The sequence below is a fragment of the Talpa occidentalis genome, unplaced genomic scaffold (assembly GCF_014898055.3).
Source record: "Talpa occidentalis isolate TD23 unplaced genomic scaffold, MPIMG_talOcc4v2.1 talOcc4.2, whole genome shotgun sequence".
NCBI classification, from domain to species: Eukaryota; Metazoa; Chordata; class Mammalia; order Eulipotyphla; family Talpidae; genus Talpa; species Talpa occidentalis.
Window position 1 is genome coordinate 64,959,616 of NW_023602073.1, and position 23,091 is coordinate 64,982,706.

At 50.5% G+C, this 23,091-nt stretch overlaps 1 protein-coding gene across 11 annotated transcripts in view; it reads left to right on the plus strand.

Annotated features, from left to right (window-relative positions):
- Window positions 1-23,091, plus strand: part of TJAP1 (tight junction associated protein 1) — a 25,309-nt gene continuing 2,218 nt past the window's right edge. Inside the window, exons 1-12 of one of the 11 annotated variants that reach the window (XM_054698821.1) lie at window positions 1-56; window positions 553-666; window positions 984-1,073; window positions 10,028-10,157; window positions 16,788-16,885; window positions 17,862-17,979; window positions 19,844-19,872; window positions 20,621-20,782; window positions 20,992-21,058; window positions 21,293-21,322; window positions 22,041-22,148; window positions 22,252-22,335. In XM_054698821.1, coding sequence (XP_054554796.1) covers window positions 17,881-17,979; window positions 19,844-19,872; window positions 20,621-20,782; window positions 20,992-21,058; window positions 21,293-21,322; window positions 22,041-22,148; window positions 22,252-22,335 — 579 coding nt within the window. In that variant the 5' untranslated portion in view covers window positions 1-56; window positions 553-666; window positions 984-1,073; ... (1 more) ...; window positions 16,788-16,885; window positions 17,862-17,880. Of the gene's footprint in view, window positions 57-552; window positions 667-983; window positions 1,074-10,027; window positions 10,158-16,787; window positions 16,886-17,861; window positions 17,980-19,843; window positions 19,873-20,620; window positions 20,783-20,991; window positions 21,059-21,292; window positions 21,323-22,040; window positions 22,149-22,251; window positions 22,336-23,091 lie in introns of those variants that run through there. The other 10 variants (XM_054698823.1, XM_054698822.1, XM_054698824.1 and 7 more) reach the window with 10 other exon arrangements.

The window sequence follows — 23,091 nt, forward strand, 5'->3', positions numbered from 1 at the left end:
ACCCGGCCTGCCCCGCGGCAAGATGGCGGCCTGAAGGCAGCGGGCCCCGGCGGAAAGTTTGTTGTGGGATTGAAGTAGTGGGGCCGGGAGGTTAGAGGTGGGGGTGAGGTCGTGGGGACACTAACTCGGAATAGGAACGGGGGAGGGACTAGCTCACAGGTTGGGAAGAAGAAACCGAGTGGTGGAAGTCTGGAGGCCGAGAGAGAGAAAGGGAGTAGGGACGGAGGGGAGGGGCCGGCGATGCATTGGCAGCCCTGGGGGAGGGGGCCTGGGGCGGGGGAAACCGAAGTAGGTGGTGTGCGAGTCTTGGAGAAGCAGAGTGGAGAACTGGAGGGAAATTCTTAAGCGAGGGTAAAAAAATCTGGAACGTGGGGCCGAGGCCGGTCTGTATCAGGCCAGTGGAAGTAGAAAGGGGTCTTTTACGTGGAATGATAATGGGGTCAGGAGGAAGAGAGACCTGGAGGATGCTGGGCAGGTGTGGTGAGGAGGGAACTAAAGCCAGTCAAATGACCCTCTTCCTGGCTTAGATCAGTTTTTCCACTGTTCCTATAGCAGCGTCTGCCCCAATTTCAGCTGAAGACTCAGGGGCCTCAGGGACTGGAAGAAATCACAGTGACTGCTTGGAAAGAAGAGGTAGCGACTTGCCCCCGCCCCACCCCAGAGCGGGTAAGGTGGTCTGCAGGCTGGCTTGCTCCCTGGGAGCAGGATGCATGGGCCCCTAGTGATGCTGAGAATCATTTAATCTGAGAAGGTTGCACCTCTACAGAGGTTGTGTTTGCCTGTGGTTACAAATTTAGTTTTTTGCTTAGGTTGCATGTTGATTTTTGAGAGTTGGGTGTAGATGGATCCCGTGCCTTCATCTTTGACGTGAACATGGGCAAAGGCCTAGAGATCAGACTGAAAGTATTTTTAGCACATCCCTGTCACAAGCAGTTTCCTACATGCTCACTGTATTTTATTCCATCTCCCCATCACATCTTCAGTTTGGCATCCTGCCTGGAGTGATTTGTGGGTGACAGATGGTGGGGAGTCAAGAGAAAACAAATGTCTGATGGTGTTCACTGACCATTAAGGTACTTGCTTTCACCCACCCATGAATTCACTCTTGTAGCATTTCTACTTTTGCTTTTGCCTTTGATAAGCGTTCATTAAGAGTTCCTTTGCGGGGTGGGGGATCAGCGAAAGGGGAAAGGCAGGTTGGAATTAGGGAGAAGGAAGTGAGATCAGCCAATGGTAAGAGGTCATGCTGACTGGTGTAAAGCTCTGGACAAGTGTACTTCCTGTCCCTGATATTTGAGAGCTGCTTTGTAATCTGGACCAGTGTGGTGATGGAAGGAAAGGATTGTAGAACTTGCCCTTTTCTGGTAGCTTTCTTTTTTGTATTCTCGTCCATCAAACAACATCTGAAAAAAAAAATCAGTTCGATGGTAGGTCTAGTTTGATCCTCACTAATCATTTGCTGCTCTCTCCACCCCATTCCCATGCCACAAAAGCATACTCCAGACAGACCAGCCCAAATCACTGTTACTAGGCCAGATTTATATCTGCAGATATATGAAGAACTGCATGCCATTTAGTTGTGACTCCCATTTCTGAAAAGTTGAGAACATTTTCTTTTTTAAGATTGATTTATGCATACAAGAACTGGGATTCAGGCCAGAGGTGTGGGGGGTGGGAGGATTCACCAGAGACAGAATGGGGAACAGAACAGGCAGATTGACTGAAATACACTGCTGAGGGGAGCAGTGGGTGAGTCAGGAGAGGTCTGCTGCGCCACATGGGTAGCTCCCCGGTTGGGGATTGAATTTGTGCTGCAGTGGCTTCGGATAACTTCATAGTGCTGTGACTTAACCCCTTGCGCCACCAAGGGGCCCTGAGAAATTTTTCTTGCTGAGAACAATTTGTGGATGTCCCCTTAGAAGTTGTAATCACCAAGTACAATGTGGTTAGGACTTTAGAGCACTGATTCTAGAACCATCCAGCCTACTTTGTCTTGGCTTTGCCTTTTGTAGCTCTGTGACCTTTAGAAATTGCATAGCTTCTGTGCTTCAGCTTTCTCAGTCAAACTGAAGTAGATGGTGATACCTTTCTCAGTGTATTGTGAGGGTTAAATAAGTTAATCCACTGATGTGTTTAGAACTGTGCCTGATAGTATTAGCTGTTATGTTAGTCAGAGCTCACCTTTAATTTCCTCTTCAGAATTAAACCTGCTGTCTCTGTGGATTACCTGTATTGGCTTGGGCTGCTCTCCTGATGTTAGAGAGGCCTGATGTTAGAGATAGCATAGATTGGCTTAGAGTAAGACTATCCTTATTATTTAATGTGATGTTGAAATACCAATAATTTCCTGATTAAAGCTGTAAGGTTGTAGATTTACCTTCATTGCAGTTGAGAAATAATAATAATAATGCTTACTGAGCACATCCTATGTGCCTGGCACTGTTATAAGCACTTGATGTTTACTAACTAATGTAATTTTTGTAACAACCCTATGAGTAGATAGAGTTATTACCCCCATTTTACAGGTGAGTACATGGAAGTGCAGAGTGATTAAGTAATTTGTTTAGGGCCTCCCCCGTGGCACAGTGGGTTGAGCGCAGTGCTGTGAAGCTGTCCGCAGCGTCTGCAGTGCCAGTTCAATTCCCGGCTGGCCAGGGAGATTTCCAACATGGCACGGCAGACCTCTCTTCTCTCACCCACTGCTCCCCTCAGCAGTGTACTTCTGTCCTTCTGCCTATTCTGCTTCCTGCTCTGTCTCTGGTGAATTCTTTCACCCTCCCACGCCTCTGGCCTGTACCCAGTGCTTGTATAAATAAATAAATCTTTAAAAAAAAAGAAAGTAATTTGTTTAAAATCACCCAGCTAGTGAGGGGCTAGTAAGGGGAGTTGAACCTGGTAATCTTCATCAATTGAGGTTATTTGGTCTTTGTTTTTATCTTGTTTTGGTTTTTGTATACAGTTAATTTTTAAATATGCCTGGTGGCAATTTGTACCTCTTGTTTTTTTTGACCATATCTTGGCTCACATTTGTTTTTTTTTTTTTTTTTTTTTAAGATTTATTTATTTATGCATACAAGAACTGGGATACAGGCCAGAGATGCGGGAGGATGAGAGGATTCACCAGAGACAGAGTGGGGAACAGAACAGGTGGGTTGACTGAAATACACTGCTGAGGGGAGAAGAGGGTAAGACAGGAGAGGTCTGTTGCGCCATGTGGGTAGCTCCCTGGGTGAGGATGGAACTTGTGCTGAGTGACTGCAGATAGGTTCATAGTACTAAGACTTACTTAACCCTTTGCGCCACCAGGGAGGCCCTTGGCTCACATTTGTTATGATGGTTAGATGTATACCGATAGCGTATTGTAGTAAAAATTTTTTTTGATTAAAAAATATTTTAGATGCTGAACTCTTCACAGCTTTCTCCTTCCTCTCAAAAATACTAACTGGTGCACGGACTGGTGAAGGAACCCTCTGTGTCATTTTAGCCAAATCTGGACTTTCCATGATTCAACTTGATGATTGCCCTTAAGAAAGCTTCGGGCTTGGGATGGATGAGCAGGCTGACATTAGCATCCACTCTAAGCATGCCTTCAAGGGGTGTATGTAGGTATGTTTGTATACATGTAGATACAAACCAAAGGTCTATTTTTGACTTTGATTACTGACATGAGCACTTGAAGTAGCCATAGCATTCAGTTCATAGATAGTCATCTTTCTTTTGAAAATAACAAGTAATAAACTACACAGGAAAAAAAAGGAGGCATTTTAAACAACTCCCTCCCCTCAGCTTGAGGGGGCAGTGGAAAACAAGTGTGCTTCTGCTGAAGCTTGTGTTGTTTAGGAAGGCTTTGGCATAGTACTCACATCTCTGTTAGCCAGGGAGGAGGCCTCTGCAGCCTACGGGCAGAGGTGTGCCCAGAGTTTGATTGACTGCCTTTCCTTTGCCCTGTATTTAAGAGTCATTCTTCCCCCTCCTTGTGAGTCATGTCCTGTCTATTTAACACGCCCTCAGGGCCCACTTTTTCTTCAGTAAATGACTCTACACCCAGCCATCAGAGTAGGCACGTGCCTGGTGTCTAACCAGATATCAGGAGAATTGGGGGTTCAAGAGTTAGGGCTTTTCCTGGTGGTTATGACCCAGCTCTGTGATGAACTTCTGTTCGTTGTGGCACATGAGATTTTGAGAGTTAGGTAGCATTTGTCTGTCTCTTGTCCCACCCTCCATTAATTGAAGAGCCACCTACTACCTCAAGATAATGTGCTTTATCTTGATTTGTGCTGCAGTCAGCATGCTGAAACGTGTCGCACTGTAGAGTACACCTTTGTGTTTTGGTAGAAGTTCTCAGACTTTCTGGATTCAGATCACATTTTAGCAAATGTTTGGATTGCAGGGTGAAGCTGATGGAGTTTGAGCTGATTCTCCCCCTTTACCGGCTTCTTCATTGTTTTCTAAATTATTTTTTCATAACATCCCTTGTTCATGTATTATCTTTGAACCTAATCCCTTCACCTCCTTTTTACCACCAGAATTTGATGCCAAGGACCATCTGGTACACTAGGTCCACATTTCACACTTGGATTCAGCCTCTTGGCTGCTCTCTGGACTTAACCTCATTCTCTAGCTTCTGGACCTCTGCAGGCTGGTCCTGCTGTCTGAAGTACATCCCCCCTCCTCCCTTGACCTTTTTTTTCTTGTTCAAGTCTGTTTAAATGTCACTTCCTGAGGATCCCACCCTCCTGTAGTGCTCTTCTGTGCTTGCCTCTGTTTTTATTGTGTTTTAATGGCCTATTTACTTGTCTGACTCTCACAAGACTTCAAGTACCCTGGGAACAGGAACTGTCTGATTCTTGCATTTAGGCCAGTGCAGGGGCACTGTGATTTGTAATGCTGTGGTCTATAGAGAATGAATGAAATGTGGTGGGGAGTCTCCCTACTTCAGCCTATCTTTCATGTTGCTGTAAAAATTATTTTCCTGCGCCTCCCTGGTGGTGCAGGGGGTTAAGTCTCAGCACTGTGAAGGTAGCAGCAGCCACTGCAGCATGAGTTCGATTCCCGGCCAGGGAACTACCCCACATGGTGCAGCAGACCTCTCCTGCCTCACCTGCTGCTCCCCTCAGCAGTGTATTTCAGTCAATCTGCCTGTTCTGCTCCCCGCTTCTGGTGAGTCCTCTCACCCCTCGCACCTCTGGCCTGTACCCCAGTTCTTGTATGCATAAATAAATAAATCTTTAAAAAAATTATTTCCCTATAAAAACAATGTCTCTTCCCTTAGAAATGCCTTGGGTTCTCCCTTGTTTAGAATAACATGTTTAGCTCATCATGTGAAAATCTTTATACTCTGGCCTAAACCTGACCCTCTAATCTGAGTTACTGTCACTCCACTTCCTGGCTCCTAAACTTCCCACTGCTTATGAACCTGTTGTGAACATTCATGTATTCTTGGCTTGTGCATTTCTCTCTTCCTGTAATGGTCACATTTGTCTCTGAATCTCTGCTAGTCCCATGAGGCCCAGTGAGAGGACTTCTTGGCCTTCCTTTTCTCCTCTTGGCACCTACAGCACTTTGCTGGAACCTCTGTTCCGGCATTTACCATATTGTTTGATGAGTTCTCTGTTACTTGTCTGTCTCTTTTATTGAGCTGATCCCTTCCCTGATCATGGGGTGTAGGGGTAGAGGGGACTTAGGCAGGGAGTGGAATGAGCTGTGTGACAGAATCTGATTTTGGAGCTTGGCAGAACTAGTTTAAGTCCTGACTCTGCTACTTACCAGCTATGTGGCTTTAGGTAAATTGCTTAACTAATAGGGTCCTTGGTCTTGTCCCCTATAAAATGAGGATGGCATTATCTTTTTTGGAGGAATGATGGAGCATTCAAGGTAATGAATTCGCAGCATGTCGCCTGCTACCTGGCATGTGAAAGATACTCAGCAAGTATTTGTTGAATGAATCCATCCTATCTGGGAAATCTCAGTGGATTTGAAAAGTTTTGTTTTACTCAAACTAGAATAAGCCTTTCAGTTTCTGCCAGGTTTCTAGGAGCACTTTTGAGGTGGAAGCAAAATTAAGAGTCTCCCTTTTTTATGATGAAGCTATAAAAATAGTTAAAGTAGGGACATCATCTATGAGTCGGCTGTGCCTAATTAGATTGTTGATGTGTTTTCCCATCTTTTGTGTTGTAATGTGTCCTTTGAAGGATCATAACGTGTACACGATAGTTGGTGACCTTGGTGGATACAGGTGGGGGCTGGTAGGTGTTGCATTTGTAATGTAGTTGAGACTGGATGACAGGATGGGGTGTTTCATGGACTAAGAAGTGTTGGGTGAGGCTGCTGGAACACATGCACGTGTTGAGGAACCAGACTCCTTGACCCGGTTTTCTCAGACCTTTGGTGATTTTGTGCCATGGAACAGGCTTAATTCAGATGCTCCTCGCAGGTGGGAGGTAACTGAATGTTGTTCTCTATTCTTTGCCTTTTTGATTCTAGTGTAGTTGATGGGGGTAGTCCTTAGGGATTCAATTCCCTACAAACACCAAAGGAATTTGTTCCCAGAAGTCTAGACCTCTTAATTGTTATAATGCTAAGTGGTACTCCAGTGTGAAAGATATGTCTGTGTCTGAATTCTTAGGGAGGGCAGGCTTCTTGTCTGGTCCTTAAACCCCTGTCCCCAAACCAGGGTGCTTTTTCTGTGCTCTCAAAGAACACTTGCACCACACTCTGATGCAAGTACTGTTAACCTCTCTCTCCCCCACCAAGACCGAAGTCTTTCATCTGTGAAGCTTTGTAGGGGTAGAATGTTTAGGTCCTACATAGTAGGTGCTAAGGCATCCTGCTGGTTACTGTGTGACTCAACCCATCCTTCCTTAGTGAGACTAAGGCAGATAGGAGTGATCTGGCAAAACCTTTTGAATGCCTGGAAAGGAAGGTCCTGCATAAACAAAGGGTGATAAGATGAATAATAGCATTACTAATTATTTTGCAGGATTGAAGTAATGTGGTTAAATGATCCCTGAGGTGCTTGGCTTCATTTGTCTCCTTGTTCAGCTTTTTTACTTTCTGATAACACCCCTAAGCCTGCAGGAAGGGGTTAAAAGAGGCAATGAAATACACACCTGATACATTTTCTTGCTTAATTAGCATCTTCTAAAAAGTGCTGCTGGCATCCTCTTTGTTATTCATTAAGCTCCTTTTAGTGCCTGGTGTAATCTGCTTGCTTTTCTGGTTGTATCCTAGTGCTATCTAGGTGTGCTCCCTGCTCACAGCCAGAAAAATCTTGTAAAAGAATGCCTAGACGTGTCAAACGATGAAACCAGTTGCTAAAAGTGGAGTGGGGTTTTCCAGGGGCTCTACCCCTTGCTCCTGGGATAAAGGGTTCAGGGTGTGCGCTGTGGGGTATCTGCTGATGGCATGTTGGCAGGAGCGATAAGCTGTATTGTATGTTAAGCAGATCTGAGAGGGGATTGGATGAACCAACCTCTCACCCAATCTGGATTGTTGTGTCCTTTTATTCTTCAGAGGGACTGTGTCCTCTGGACAGGCCATGAGTAAACGGTGGGACCTCTTCTTTGTTACTTGCTATCTTGTAAATGCCAACTGTCTTCTAGGAAACATTTGGAATCTGTAAAGAATGTGGTGGTCTGGAGAGCTTAAAACCTCTGAGGGGAGGGACTGCCTGGGGTGACAGGGTAGTGGGGAAGTCAGCTTAGACCTGAAAGCCCCGCGCTTCCACTCAGCTATCAAATGTGATGGAACGCTGTGCTTATTCTGGATACTGGGCAGTGGCCTCTCAGTACCTTCACAGGCTAAGTAGAAGCCTTTTAGGATCTTTATATCGGGGTGGACTTGACCTGGCTTTCCTGTGGTTCCTTGGAGAAGGCAGTTTTTCATGCTTTGCCCTGAAATTGGAAATTGCTTCTTTCTGTGGTCTTTGCAAATCACTTGTCCTCTCTGTCACAACCTGTTTTGTAGGTCTGCCAAGACTGTGAGGATCAAAGGAAATATAATGGAAGAGAATGTTCTTCCAGAATGGTAAAGCACAGTGAGATATGGGGTTTTGCCTGTCTAGGAATTTGTATGGTTTCATCAAAAACAGAATTATGTCCTTGAATAAAATACCAATCATATAGAAAAAATATAAAAAAATAAAGAGACCCTCCCTTTCTTCCCTCACTGCCTCTGTCTAAAGCCTTTCCCCACCGTTTATTGTGTATCCTTCTAGTCATTTTATGTACTTCTAGACAGTCATTGTCATTGCAAGGCCTGGAAAATAAACAGACCTCAGTAGGAATACATATTGTCCTTCACCGCGCTCTGTCCACCTAACCCATTACCCAGGGGTGGTGTGATCCCTTTTGGAGTCTTTGAAGGATCAGTTACAGCCTCCTTCCCGGCTCGGTGGGCTCCTCTGGGGCTGCTCCTTGGGAGGAATGGAGATGCTTTTCTGGAGGTTCTGACCACAGTCGGTTATCTCTGAGGCATTGCTTTTCATTCTGAGATGCAGTTGTCTGGCAGGAGTGGCCTTCGGTGGGAATCAGAATGAAAATGGGTATGATGCGGGCATGAACACGTCCATTTCGCCTGTGTTTCTCCCCTTCACTCCTCTCTCATATTTGGGGAAGAGAACGAGTACCTGATCTCTCAACCTCTGTTTTGGTGTGGCGTTCTTGTTTCTGAAACTTTGAATTGGCCAGGTCACTTGCTCTATCTTTTGGAAGCAAACCAGTTCCAGCTGATGTTTTTCTCACTTACTTTGTGGGTGAGGATTCTGAAGGTCACTTACCAATGACCATGCTTTCTAACCAGTGCAGGGGGAGAGGTCAGAAGCTTCAGGAAGAATTGTCATTTCTCTTCTAGATGGATGGCTCACCTCCCTGGTCAGACCTTGGCCTTCTGAACTCTGTTTTCGAGCAATATCGGGAGACCATTGAGTAGATACTTGGGAAGCCTCGTGGAGGCTTTTCCTGCCTGCATGAATCATTAACCTAGTGTGGGAGGAGGGCCAGACCCACTCAGGGTGGTCACTGTTCTCCCTTTTCTACTCTAAGTCATCTGTAGGACTTTCCAGACAAAAGGAGGAATCCCTTTCTTGTCTTTTTCCTGCCAACATGTTACTGTTCTCTGTGAAGCACAAGTGACTGACATTTGGCGATTTACTGGCTGTAGCTTTTCTGTCCTGCTGCTCAGGGAGTTGTGTTTGGGTTTTCCGGGACTTCACTGCTGTGGCCACATTTACCTTGAGATATCTGAGCCAGCATGTGTCCCTTCTCCTGGGAGTGGTTCTGGAAGCTTCAGGGAAATGTTTTCTGCTATTTTCTGGCCTTGCTCTGATGGGGATGCTATTCTTTGTGAGCGCTGCTCGTTTTGAGGGTGTTGAATGGTCTGCGGTAAGTCTGTCAGATCTGGGAGCCTTGCTATTGTATACGCTGTATCCTGACTCTGGGTTTCTCTGGGACAGCTCCCTGGGAAGAGCCATCCCTTTGAGAAACTGAAAGGTGGCGTAATGCCACCCCTTCCCTTGACAGACCCAGCTCTGGGCCTGGCCACACACTGCCCCATTGTTCTTTGTCTTCGCTGCAGCTCTTGTGTAGCCTCTGATCCCAGGGCTGCTTCTCTCCTAGTCCCTTTCCTCGGAGCCCATGGGAGGTGGTGGGGTGGGCTCTGCTGGCACAGTCATGGGGTGGGTGGCAGCCGCAGCTGGGGGTGGCTTTGTTCTGCATCCCAGCTTTCAGGACTCTGGTGCAGCCTGGCAGCAGTGTTTGGGGCATAGGAGGGACAGAGGAGCTCCCCCTTCCCCAGGAGTATCCCCTTCCACACAGCAGCTGTGCTCACCCTGTTGTTCACCAGATATCCTGGTTACCTGGGATCAGTGAGTGGGTTGGAGGGGGAGTGCTGCGCTTTCCCTGGCTGATTTCTGGATGGGGGAGAGCCCCTGAGGGCCTAGCGGTAAGTCTGGAGGAGGTGCCCCTGTTGGGAGAGTACAGGACACTTGGGCATCCTGCAGCTTGGCATTCCTTCTGCTCTCTCTTTGCAGCTCCGGAGTTGGGCTGCTCACAAACCAAACTGTCTGTTTATATGGAGTGCCTGGAGGGCGTCTGCCATGGGTCTGTCGCTAACCGTGCTAACCAGGAAAGCTGGCTGGTTGGGGAGAAGACACTAACCTTGTGAGTCTGACCCGGGCCAACTAACCTGCCCTGGGGTACCATCAGCAGTGCCCTGTCCCCTTTCCTCCCCTGAAACTGGTTGCCTCCTCCCCTTAGCCTACGTTATATCATTTCCTCTGCTTTCCTGGGGTTCCTCCGTCTTCCCAGTCTCCTTGCTGTTGGGGAAGAGTGTGCCCTTTCACAGTCAGGCGGAGGGGTTTCTGATGCATGCCCACCTTCCCATCTGCCAGTTTGCTGTTGGATTCTGTCCACCTTCAACCTCCCCTCAGTTGCTTGCCTCTTAGTTCTCCTTGAGATCAGAACAGGTTAGAGTTTCTGTTTAATCTGCTTTTCATACCCTGGAGTTTGAGAATATCCCCCAGTTACCATGCTCATTTTGCTTCACAGAGACAGAGGAATTAAGGGAATTTTCTTCTAGATAGGTTAGTTTTCTCACTTTTTCAAGAGAGGAAGATTAACTAGTATCCCCATTATTCTTACCCCAGGATAATAATTAGGATTAGCTGCAAGTTTCTCTTTGGGATTGGGGAGGTTGAGGAGAACTTTGACTTGGCTGTGGAAAGTTCCCTGAGCAGAAGATTGAAGCTACTTTAACTGAAAACTGGAGCGCAGAGCCAGGTCCCCATCTGAGCTGGAGCTCCCCTTGGTGACCATTGCTCTGGGAGGTGGAGTGGGTGGAGTTTGACCCTCTACCACCCACATGCCTGGAGTGTCATGTGGACTTTAACTGTTTAGCCCAGAAGAACTGGGAAGGATGTCTCAGCCAGAGGGGCCAGCACTTGGCTCTGGGCTCGCAGTGGACCTGGGAGAAGCCCTGACCTCAGACTGGGAGACTGGTGTACAGTCTCCTTTAGAGAAGCTCCCACCACACTTCCTTTCCCCTCCAAGCTTGGAAAAGAGAAGGGAGGGCCTGGAGATACCGGGAAGGCCGATTGCCAGGGGCTCCCTGGTCTTCTCTACAGGTAACTAGAAGTCTCTGTGCCTCCAGCCTCTGGAAGCAGTGCAGTATTTTATGGGCTGGATGGGGGACCCTAAGACCCAAAGACCTTTTAAGTGGTTCTGTTTCCCTGGGCGCTGGAGGGAGAAAACAGGGCCTTCCTACTCGCATGGGGTGTGTGTAAATATGAGAAGGCGTTCATGCCGCACGGACGTGGAGTGACCCTGAGTAGGGGGCTAGCAAGCTGCAGGGGTTTGTGTTTTGGCTCTGACCAGGAAAGCAAAGGGGGCCTGGAGTGCAGGTTTAGCTCAGGGCCACTCCTCACATTACCCTCCCTTAGGAGCCAGTGTGGGGACTAATGTCAAGTGCGCTTTATGATCTTGGGGAATTTTTGGCCCTCCCTGTATGAGGGGGAGTTTGATTTGCTTGGATCATCATCAGTAGTCTTCAGCCTCTTTGTTCTGAGTGTTTGCTTTGCTGAGAGGCCAGGTAGATAGACTGAGGTATTTGCTCAGGTGGGGAGCCAGGTGAGCTCTCACAGGTCACCAGCACTAGTTCTGAGTCCTCAGGATTACTCTGTGGCAGAGTAATTCCCACCCATTTTGGCTTTTAAAAACCTGTCAGTCTGTTCCGCTTAAAGCAGGCAGAGGGCCAGGTCAGGGCTGTAGGCAGCTTGTCCCAATTGGGTGAAGCTGGACTTGCCTAGAGGGGTGGCAGGCCTGGCTGTTGGAGGAGCAGCAGGGCTGGTCTGGGCACAGACTGGCATCTTCCGGCCTAGTCATCGTCCCAGAGCAGAGCCTGCCCCGGCCCTACCCCGTGAGTTGCTGGCTGCTTGCCTGCCACGCGCCCAGGATTGCTGAGGGCTTTGCTCATGTATCTCAGGAACAGCTGCATGCCGGAAACTGGGGCCTGGTGGCAAGCAGGGGGGCACCTGGGGAAGTGGGGTAGGCTGAACCCAGCTTCGGTAGGATCAGCTCACTGTGCTGAGGACTGGAAGTAAAAGTGGAGAGGGTTTGTGTTAATGGTAGCGGGCCCTCTTGGGCAGTATGCAGGGCTCCTGCTGGGTCACCTTATTCTAAGGCTGGCTGATGCTGGCTGCTAGTTTGTGGTTTTTGGACCGCAGTTAGAGGCAGAACCTGGATTTCAGAGGCTTGCGAAGCAGCCAGACTTGTAAGGCAGGAGTGTAGCCAATCCCCAAAGGCGCCGGCTTGCAATGTTCAGAGACTGCATCCAGGGCTTATAGCTAAGGAAGATTCCCGCAGGGCGAGTGCTGCTCCCTGAGTGATCAGACATTCATGTTTTAATGGTTGATTAGGGCCTTTAAAAGGGGTCTGTGTTTACTTTTATTATTTATTTGTATCCTGCTGGGTTCTGAGGGAATTAGGGCAGCATTCAGCACAGCTGGAGTATTGTAGGGGCTGGTTTTCCTTTCAGTTTAAAAGCGGTAGTGACTGTTAATTCCATTTGACTTTCTGTAGGTGAATTTTGAAGAACTTTAATAATTTTGTGGTGGTGTGTGGGTCCTTCCTAATTCGGAAGCCTGGACTCACTGACTCTTCCAGTTCCCTCACGTGATTCAGTGAGATCCGTGAGCAGAAGGGCATTGGGTTTGGAAGTGACTGGAGCCCAGATAAACTGTTGGGGCCATCATTTCTTAAAGGGAGTATGGGTGATGTGGGGAACATGGTGGGCAAAAGGTTTCTCTAGGGCAGGGCAGCTGAACTAGGGCCATTGGAGTGAGGTAGTGTGAAGTTGGAGAGCTGGAGGAGACCTCCTGTGGGGGAAGTCTGAAGTTTGAAAAGTCAAGGAGCCACGCCCATTTAGGATTCACTCCTGTCTCCTCCAGGGCCAGTGTCGAGAGGGTGACTGAACCCTCCACTCAATACTCAGTGCCCCAACCAGCTCCCCTTCTGCACCTTTGACTGTGCCATGGGCCTTGGGCTGACCCACAGAAAGGATGGCAGGAGGAAGTGAAAAGGCAGCTTTGGCTGCTGGGCCTGAATGTTTTGCTGTCGCCTCCTGAGGGTGTTTGCTGGGAGTAGGAATAAGGCTAGTGGTTTGAAGAGAATCAGTAGTTTGAAAAGCCTCCGCTTAGCCTGTTCTCTCTGGCAGTGGCGACCCGTGATCACCCGGAAGCCGGCGGTGCCATACACTTTCTCTTTCTGTAGCCACAAAGGGAAACTAGTTTGAGTCCTACCTCCTGGTTAAAGAGCGATGTTTGGCAAGTTTTTTGTCCTTTGATTAAAGGAAACTGTACAGCCAACTTCTGGCACACATTTTTCCTTCTCCCGCTCTCTGTCTACACTCTGCTCAGCTGTTCAGTGGGTTCACAGTGCAGGTTTGCTGTGCGTGCTGAGTCCCATTTCTGATGAAAGTAGACTTTGTTCTCTGGAGGCAGCTAATCGTGCCCCATGGGCTGTAATCAGGGAGAAGATATTTAATACAGGGCAGGCGGCAACAGGCGGCCTGTACAGACTGGCAGATTGCAACATGGCAATTAGGAAGCTATCACCCCCCCTCCCTCCCTGCCCTAGCAGATAATGGGGGTGAGTCTCTCCTCTGAACTGCTTTGGAGTAAGTAAAGAATGAATACTATGCAGAAGAGGAAGATGAGGCGGGGTTAAGTGGGGGGAGTGGGGGTGAGAGGTGAGGACGGCTGCTTTCCCTTCTCACCTCATCTCCATGAGATGGGAGGGTTTACTGCTGCTCTGGGTGTCTCCCTCAATAGTGCCTGCAGGTCCAGCCCCAAGAGCCCCAGCTCATACTGGGTCAGCCAGAGGTTGTAACTTTGGCCTCACTCTTTTCTCCCAGAGCACAGCTGTGCTTGTACTACAAACCCAGCACATGATCTGGTAGCCCCACTTCCTGAGTCATTTGCCTCCTATTCCATGAAGCTCAGCTTGCAGTGAGGGGAAGGAGTAGGAATTTTCCCTGTCATTTTCTAGACAATCCAGAAGACCATTTTCTGACCCTGGAGTCAGCTCAGATCCAGAGTCCAAGAGGCCAGGACCTGCTTTCTTCCTTCTCTTGGTCCTTGTCCTGAGTTATCCAGCTGCTTTCCCTGGGGACCTCCTCTTCCAGATGCAGGATTAGAACTCTTCTTAGAGCTGAAACACTCCGAGGCACTCTGAGAACTTTCGGGTGAAGGAGAAGTGGCCAGTGGAGGCCACTCTTAGTAGCTGGGTTTGGCGGGGGTCTGCTCTGCTTTCTTCAGCTCACTTTTCATCTTCCAGAGGGGGGGGCCAGGTGTCCAGCTGTGTCTTGCTCTGCTCCCCACTGCAGCTGTTAATACTCTCCTGCAGGGTCTGTTCTTTCTTTGCTGCAGCACATGGACAGTGGCTTGCCAGGCCCATTATATTGCTATTCACCTCTGGACTTATGGGCCACTATGGGCCAAATCTGGGGTACATAGCAGATATCAGGAGTTGGAGCTAGGGTTCTGTCAAGCCCTGATTTTTGTGGACATCGGGCAAGGAGTGGCACAGACTCTCCCTCATGGACTTGTGTTGAGGGCACTGTGGGCTCCCTGGTGGACTGTGTTCTTAGTGGGCACTGCCTTCTGCCTCCTGTTGGGAGCGTTCCCCTCCTTGGACTCTGCTGTGTGTGAAAAGAGTTGGTTTTGACTGGCAGAGAGTATCCCCTTCCCACCCTGCCTGCACTCCCACCCTCATCCCCTTTTATCCCAGAGCGCCTGTGTTGCATTTCCTGCCCATCTCACTTCCAGCCACATGCATACTGTCCGCCCCTCCAGCAAGCCCGGGGAATGTGTGTTCTGGGGCCAGGGATGAGCTGTAGGGATGTGTGACAACTAAAACCAGGGCTGTGGGACTTGGCGGAGGCCACTTTCCTTAGGTAGAATTACTAGGTGCCTGAATGTATCACCATCCTCCCTGCCTACCCACTGCCCATACCACTGACCTGGTGTCTAGTGGGCAGTGTGGCCATTGGCAGGAACAAGGCTAGGGAAGAAGAGGCTGAGAATGGGGGGAGGGTGGGTGTGTGCACAAAGGGTTATGCGGATGGGGGAAGGGAGCAGGGACCTGGTTTCTCCATAGAGATGGGAGAAGGCAGAGTAATTTTGGTGCCTCCCCTGAGTTCTGCCAGAGTGATTCTTGACTAACTTACTCCCATGTCTCTGGCTCTACCCCCTTTCCAACTCGTACACATCTCACACTTATACCCCCTTAGTGTCTGAACCCAGGTACCCAGATTGACTTGGGACATTCTGGGCCTCTCCCGCAGGTCATAGGACTTCCATGGGGCCCTCTCTCTGGAGGGGTGGCCCCCAGGAACCTGGGGTGGGGGGTGACTTGTTTACTTCTCCACACCTCAGGAATGTGCTGTCCTTTCAGGCCTGCCCAGATTCTTGTGTAGGGAGGCAGCCCAGCCCGACACAGCATGCTGCTTGTGCCCTGTGGGGACACGTTCTGCCTCACCATCAAAGGGGTGGAGGCTGGTGGCTCGTGCCTGCTGCCACGCCCCAGCTCCCCCACCACCTCAAGCCAGAGACCTAGCTGCCCAGACAGGGGAGGGGGGCCCCTCCTGCTTCCTTGCCTAGCCGCCCTCCCTATCCCCTCACCATTCATCCTGCCTCAGGCCCTGTTGGAATGTGACAGGAGTCATGGTCAGGGCATGTCCCGACAGCAGGAACACTTGCTTTAGCCCGCAAGGCTTCCCTCAGTCCCCAGCTCTGTTTAGGTGGATGGCGGCAGAGAGATTGTTTGTGCCCAGAAGGCCACCTAAGGTTACTGCCTCCATTGGTTCCTGTGGTGGCTGCTGCCCCCGTGCTGCAGCCCAGCTTATTACATGTGGGGCAGAGGTACCCTCCACACACCCCACCCCCCAGAACCTGGAGGGGACCGCACAGGTCACTCAGCCCAGCCACTTCTGCGAACATGAGGAAGGGGCCTAACCATGGCCACGGGCTATGTGAGAAGCAGTACTGAGCCAGGACCCTGGCGTCTCTGCTCCCCAGACTTGGTTCCCACATCAGGGTTTCTCAACCTTTTGTGCCGGTAATTCTTTGTTGTGGGGGTTGTCATGTGCATTGTTGGGTATCTGCCAGCATTGCTGGCCCCTACCCATTAGATGCCAGTAATACCCACCCCTATCGGGATAACCAAACATGTTTTCAGTCATTTGCGAGATACCTGGAAGGAGGGGAGGCAGGAGGCCCAAGAATCACTCTGGTTGCTCTAAGCTTCTCCCTTTTGAGGTTTTCTCTCCTGGGCCTACCCATTCTTGTCGAGGATCCCACCATTGTATACAGAGATGGTCTCTGGGCTCCCTCTGGAAACATTGCCAGGAGCTTTCTTTCTAGCATCTTCTAAGGTCTCTACTAGCCTTTCCCCCATTGTTCTTTTCTGCAAACCATGTACCTCAAATCTCTTTCCAGACTCTGGGAGATAAACAGGACCGATGTGGGGTACGATAGGGACAGGACAGAACTGGGCATGTTCTTTACAGACACACATGTGTCCTGTTGGGGCCTGTGATGTGCTTTCATTGAGGAAGGCAGCAGCCCAGCACTTCCTGTCTTCTCCTTGCTTTCCCTCAGCTTCCCTGTTCCATGACTTCACTGCCTGACTCTCCTTCGGGCCCTTCCAAGTCCTGGACTGGGTAGGCAGGCCCATGGCACTGACAGACAGGCGGCTGACACCTGGTTTCCACTTTCTTCCCTTCTCTGGTTTCAGGAGCTGTTGGCTGGAGGAAGTGGAGGGGCCGTGGGATGCAGAGAGCCGAGGGCTAACTCCCGGACAGCGGAACCAGGAGATCTGCTGACAAACAGACGGTATGTCCCTGGTGAGGCCTGCGCCCCCCACTTGGCTCTCTTCTGGGGAGGCTGGCAGGTGAGCGGGCAGGCAGGTGGCCCCTCTTGGTAGGGGCTTTTGAAACGAGAGTGGTGAAGGCTTGAATTTGGAGACCCCCACTCAGGAGTCTGGGTTGGGTGAGCATCCTCAAACACTTTATGGTCATGATATGTTTTTTGAATTAAACATTTATTATACGTTTTATAAGTGCCATGTTACTGTTCTTAGTGCTTTATATAATCTCTACGACAGCCCTGTGACATTGGCGCTGTTCTCATCCCTGATCTAGAGTTGAATTGATATACAAAGAGCAGATTTTTCCCCTGAGCTCAGGAGAGTGGTGGGCTGCCCTTTGGACACATTGCCCCGCTCCTAGGGCAGTCTGCTCTTCCTTGTGTCAAGACCCAGGCCTGCCGTTCTCTCTCCTCCTGTTCCCATTGGGCTCTTCTATCCAGCATTCCCCTGACCCTTGGGCACTGACACACCAAATTCCAGCCTTCTATTGAGCCCAGCAATGGCCCAGGCCTATCAGCCTGCCTGATGCTCCTATATATTATATGTCCCCTTTTTTTTTTTTTTTTTTTTTTTTTTAAGATTTATTTATTTATTCATTTATACATTTATACAAGCACTGGGTACAGTCAGAAGCGCGGGAGGGTGAGAGAATTCACCAGAGCCAGAGCGGGGAACAGAACAGGCAGACTGACGAAGTACACTGCTGAGGGGAGCAGCGGGTGGCAGGAGAGGTCTGCGCACCATGTAGGACCCTCCTCCAGTGGCCGGGGAGCAGCAGGGATCGAACCGGTGCTGCAGAGGCTGCGGGCAGCTTCGCAACCCAGCACTCAACCGCTGCGCCACGGGGGAGGCCCTATATGTCCCCTTTTACTGTCTGTCCCTCCGTACAAAGGCCTCTTGCCCATGTTCTGAACTGCCACCTTACTTGCTGCTTCTCCTCAGCAGGTCCTCACCTCCCAGAATGACCAGTGCAGCCCCTGCAAAGAAACCCTACCGTAAGGCACCACCGGAGCATCGGGAGTTGCGGCCGGAAGGTCCTGGATCCAGGCTTGAGCAGGAGGTCAGCAAGACTGGTACTCTAGACCTGACTGGCGGAGGTGGTATCTTACTCAGGGGTTCTCCTGTCTGAGCAGACTCTAGTCCCCCTAGTTGGAATGAGACTATTGCACTGCTGTTACAAGCCTAGGGTCTCCTCGCTGCAGTAGTAATGCAGTGTAGGCGCCTGAGGGACAGCTGTGAGGGCATGTCCCATGCCAAAGAACCCCAGAGTCTCTAGCTCAGTGGAAAGGATCCTGTGTAGTAGTATTCTTCCTGAGAGAGGTATCCTCCTGACTGAGGAGTCCTAATTTGTTGGAGGCGTGATTCTGGTCCTCCTCCAACCTGTGACCCCACTAAGGACGATGAGGAGGCGGTACTCTACCTGTTTCCCACCAGCCCAGATGTTCTTTGCTGTTCCCAGAAGTCTGGTTTTGCTTTGTTGGACTAACTTTTTTTTTTTAAAGTTTTTTTATTTATGCATAAATACGAGAATTGGGGTACAGGCTAGAGGTATAAGGGTGAGAGGATTCACCAGAGAGAGGTGAGCAGAACAGGCAGATCTACGGAAATACACTGCTGAGGGGAGCAGCGGGTGAGCAGGAGAGGTCTGCTGCGCCATGTGGATCACCTCCCTGGCTGGGGATTGAACTTGTGCTGCAGTGGCTGCTGATAGCTTGATAGTGCTGTCTTTAACTTAAACCCTGCGCCACCAGGGAGGCCTGGGACTAACATTTGTTACATAGGTGCTCCCTGCTAGGAACTAAGAGGCCTTCAGTCAATTCTAAAACATTCTGCAGATCAGTTAGTCTCCCTTAAGCTTACTAGCAGAAAGAGAGGAGTGTCGCAGGAGCTTACATTGCTTCCTTGTTGCCGCCCTGTGGTAGTGCGTGGAGCATATTCGCAGAACTTGAGATAGCCAACATGAACTGCGTGTCAGGCATGCTGTGGCCCCCTTTGCTTAGATTCAGGACAGAAATGTTATGACTTCCTGTCTCCCTAGTTGCCCATTTCAGTTCAGGGAATGTTCAATATAAAGGCCTAATCCTAGTAGGCATCCCCCTGGTTCGTAGATGAGGACACCGAGGCTCAGTAAGGTTAAAATAACATGTATGGTAGAACAGGATCAAGTTCAGGGTCAGTGACCCCAAGTCCCTAATCTGGGCCCCTCACCTCATTTTTCTGACTGTGACTGGAGTTCTGAATCAGTCAACTCATTTGGAGTGGGCCCCCTGACATTTCCCACTTGCTGTAGCATGTATCTGCTCTGCTCTGTGGTTGGCTGAGCTCTGGCTCTGGGGCCATGACCAGTGTGGGGGCTTGGGGCACATGGGACAGCAAGTTAAAAGCAGGCAACACACTTCACCCTTCTCAATCAGGCTTAAACAAGGGATGTCTTTTACTCATGCCTTTTAATGGGCCTGAGTCTGTCTCTGTCTTTCCCCCTGGGGCCTGGAGGGCTCTGTCAGAGCTCAGAGCTCTGCTCCAGTTCGCCTGACCACTTCACCTCCCTGGAAGATCTCTGCATGCCCTGCAGAGCCCATAGGAGCTGAGTGAGCAGCAGAGAGGCTCTCTTTATCCCTGGGAGAGGTAGCATAGGTACCAGGCCACATCTGCAGCTGGCCCAAGAATTAAGAGAGGTATTAGGAGCTGGTGTGAAGAAGGGTGTGGACTGGAAAGGGGTCTTGGATCATCCTGTGACCTAGGGAGAGTGATCTAGGTTTCTCTGGGATTACTGGGCTGCCTCCATCTTTCCAGGGCCTGCAGCCCACTTCTGCTGTGCGTCTTTGGGTTAGACATGGCCCTTGCCAGGGCTCTTTGGAGGGTGGGCCAAGCAGGAGGCCAGTGATCCAGAGCTGAGCCTCAAGCTTCTGTTCTTTTGTGCCCAGGAGCCCCTGACTGACGCGGAGAGGATGAGGTGAGTAGCTGCTACCCGAGCAATCACCCTGCCAGGCCTGACTCAGCTCTGTCCCTCTTAGGGACAGTCAGGCTGTCAGTACAGTTGGGCTTTTCCTTGGATTGGGTGGAGGTAAAGGTTGGGGGACTGTTTTAAGGAATGGGGGGAGGCTTAATGCTATGGATATTTCTTTTGGGAATAGTTTTATGGACTCCAAAAGAATTTAGAATCAAGATGGATGGCCCTGGGGGGGCCTCCCCTTGCCAAAGAGCTCTTCCCTATCTCTGTGCCCTCCCTTGCCAGCTGCCTCCCTGCAGCCCTTTCTGCCAGCCATATGAAGTCTCTGGAGAGGGGGGCAGTGCTGGACTGGATTTCCAAGAGATTAATAATGGAGCAGCCTGATTGTGCAGTGGGGAAACTGGATCTGGGGGGTTTGGTGGCTGGCTGGCTTGGGTTGTAACCAGAGACAGACTGTGAACTGAAACTCCCACCCCCTCAATTCTGTGTTCTCGTTCTTCACTAATGAGGGGGGTGGTAGACAGTCCTCTACCATCCCTTCTTCCCCTCCTCCTCCACAGGAGTGTGTTCTCAGGGTCAGGAGGCTGCCCCGGGCTTAGGCTAGGTCTCCAGGAGTCTCCTGCCCCCCAGTTGCCTGTCTTCATACCTGGGTCACTCTTCACTCACCTTTCCTCCTGAGCCTAGTCTGAGACTCCAGGACTACTCCTTCTTTCTCTAATGCCCCCTTACCCTTGACCCCTCACCCTGCCAGGCTCTTGCAGCAGGAGAATGAGGAACTGCGCCGGCGCCTGGCTTCAGCCACCAGGCGCACTGAGGCCCTGGAGCGTGAACTAGAAATTGGTCAGGACTGTCTGGAGGTAGAACTGGGCCAGAGCCGTGAGGAGCTGGACAAGTTCAAAGACAAATTCCGCAGGTGTGGAAACAAGTGCCGGGACACACATGCATGCATTCCTCATTCACTGGGTGAGCTGGAAGAGGCCTCAGAGATCATCTGATTCTAATGAGCAAACTGAAGTTCTGGGAGGGGATGACTTTGCCAAGATCCCATATCAAGTAAGGGCTAAGCGGGACCTAAAGAACAGGATCTAGACTCAGGGGTCTGCCTTGTATGCACCTCTTTAGGCTGCAGAACAGCTACACGGCTTCCCAGCGGACCAATCAGGAGCTGGAGGACAAGCTGCACACGCTGGTAATCTGTCCAATAGGGCAGCTTGGCTGGCACTGTGCTCACAGCAGAGCGGGGGCTGGGACTTGCAGGGGAATGCCATTCTGCCCTGGGGCTTGGGGAGGCGGGATGGGGCGATGGTGGGGAGGGGACCGCAGTGTGCTGTGCAAGTCAGGACTGTCTTAATGCTTACACTGTTTCTCTTCTCTCCTCGTCTCCCCTCATGCTGCCACCGTTGCTGCTGCACTCTCCTCTCAGGCCTCTCTTAGCCACAGCTGGATTTTTGCAGTTGCGTCTGAGTTTGTGTGTTTTCTCCTTTGCCCTGGTTTCCTCCTCAGCTGAGATCTGGAATTGCTGGGGTCCTGACTGTTTCCCTCTGCCCACTCCTTTCCTCTTCCTTCTGTGAGGCCCATTCAGTGGTCATTGCCTCCCTCCTGGGGGGCAGCTGGGGACCCTGCTCTTGGCCGGAGCAGAGGTACTGATTGATGTCACCATTGAACACTTGGCTTCTCAGCTGCAGGGCAGCAAGCCCAGGCCACCAACTCACTTTGTGAGTTGATGACCAGAAGGCTGCTTTGAACCTACGGCTCCCCCCCCCCCCCCGTTCAACTAGATAATCTCACAGATACCCCAGCTGCCATCCAGCCCCCACTCCTTCCCCTCGTAGCCTGATTTTGGTAATAGTTACAGGCATTGGCTTTAGCCCCTGGGTTTGTGAAGTTATTGTCTCTTAGGTACCACTGGCCTTGCCCCTCAACATCCCTGCCTCTGTCCTGGGCCTAGGCAGTAGGAATCATGCTCAGGAAGCCCCCACCCCACAGCCAGCCAGAGGGCAGGAGAGGTGTCCAGTCTCCTTCTGTCTGTCCAGCGTCTGTCTCTACTCCATCCGCCTTGGCTGCCCTAGTACCTGTGGCTTCCTGTGTCTCTGGGCTGGGAGGAGGCGGAGAGGGAGGGAGGGTGGGCCCCTGGGCTGTGGGCTGGGTTCACCACCAGTCTTGTGCCTCAGATCAAGAAGGCAGAGATGGATAGGAAGACACTAGACTGGGAGATCGTGGAGCTGACCAACAAGCTGCTGGATGCCAAGAACACCATCAACAGGCTGGAGGAGCTCAATGTATGTGCACTTCTGGGGCTTTCCTCGCCTGTAGCTGGATGTACCCTGACCCAACCTGCTCCCTGGCTCAAGGCAGGGCTCTGAACTGGGTCTGTGTCTACAGGAGCGCTACCGGCTCGACTGCAACCTGGCGGTGCAACTGCTCAAGTGCAACAAGTCCCACTTCCGTAACCACAAGTTCGCTGATGTGAGTACTACACCCTCCCTGCCGGTGCTGCGCCAGCCCTCAGGACTCCTCTAACTTAAGTGTCTGTACCTTTCTCCTGCCTTTCTGCTTTGCCTTCCCCTCGTCTCCATGTCTCCTCTCCAGCAGCTAGTCCACTCTGCCACTGGTTGGTGTCCTGTGTGCTGTTAAGGGTACATCACTAGGGATGGGAGCTGGACCTATTGATACTTCTGAACAGACAGGAAGACAGGGACTCTCAGGACCCCATGCTGGAATGAGCGGGTGGCCAGAGCTCTTGGTTGTAAGAATATTGGGGGGGGGGAGAGGGGGAGTGGCCCATTTGACTCCCTACCCCAAGGGGCAAACTCTAGACCATAGGGCTTTAGGCTCCCAGCCGAGAGAACGTACAGAAGGAGTGGAGCTATTTCCAAGTCTGCTGGTCAGTACGGATTCTCAAACTTAGGTTTGGTTTGGGCAGAAACCATGGCTGAGATTGGGGAGATGGAAGTTTGAGACATGTGGGCCATAGCACCAGTTCTGGTGATGTTAATCAAAAATCCTGGCTATGTTAATCAGAAGCTTTTTTTTTTTAGAAGATAATTTTCTTTTTTTTGAAGATAATTTTCTTTTTTTTTAATTTATACAAGAACTGGGGTTTAGGTCATAGGCACGGGAGGGTGAGAGAATCCAGCAGAGACAGAGTGGGGATCAGAACAGGCAGACGACCAAAGACACTGCTGAGGGGAGCAGTGGGCGAGGCAGGAGAGGTCTGCTGCT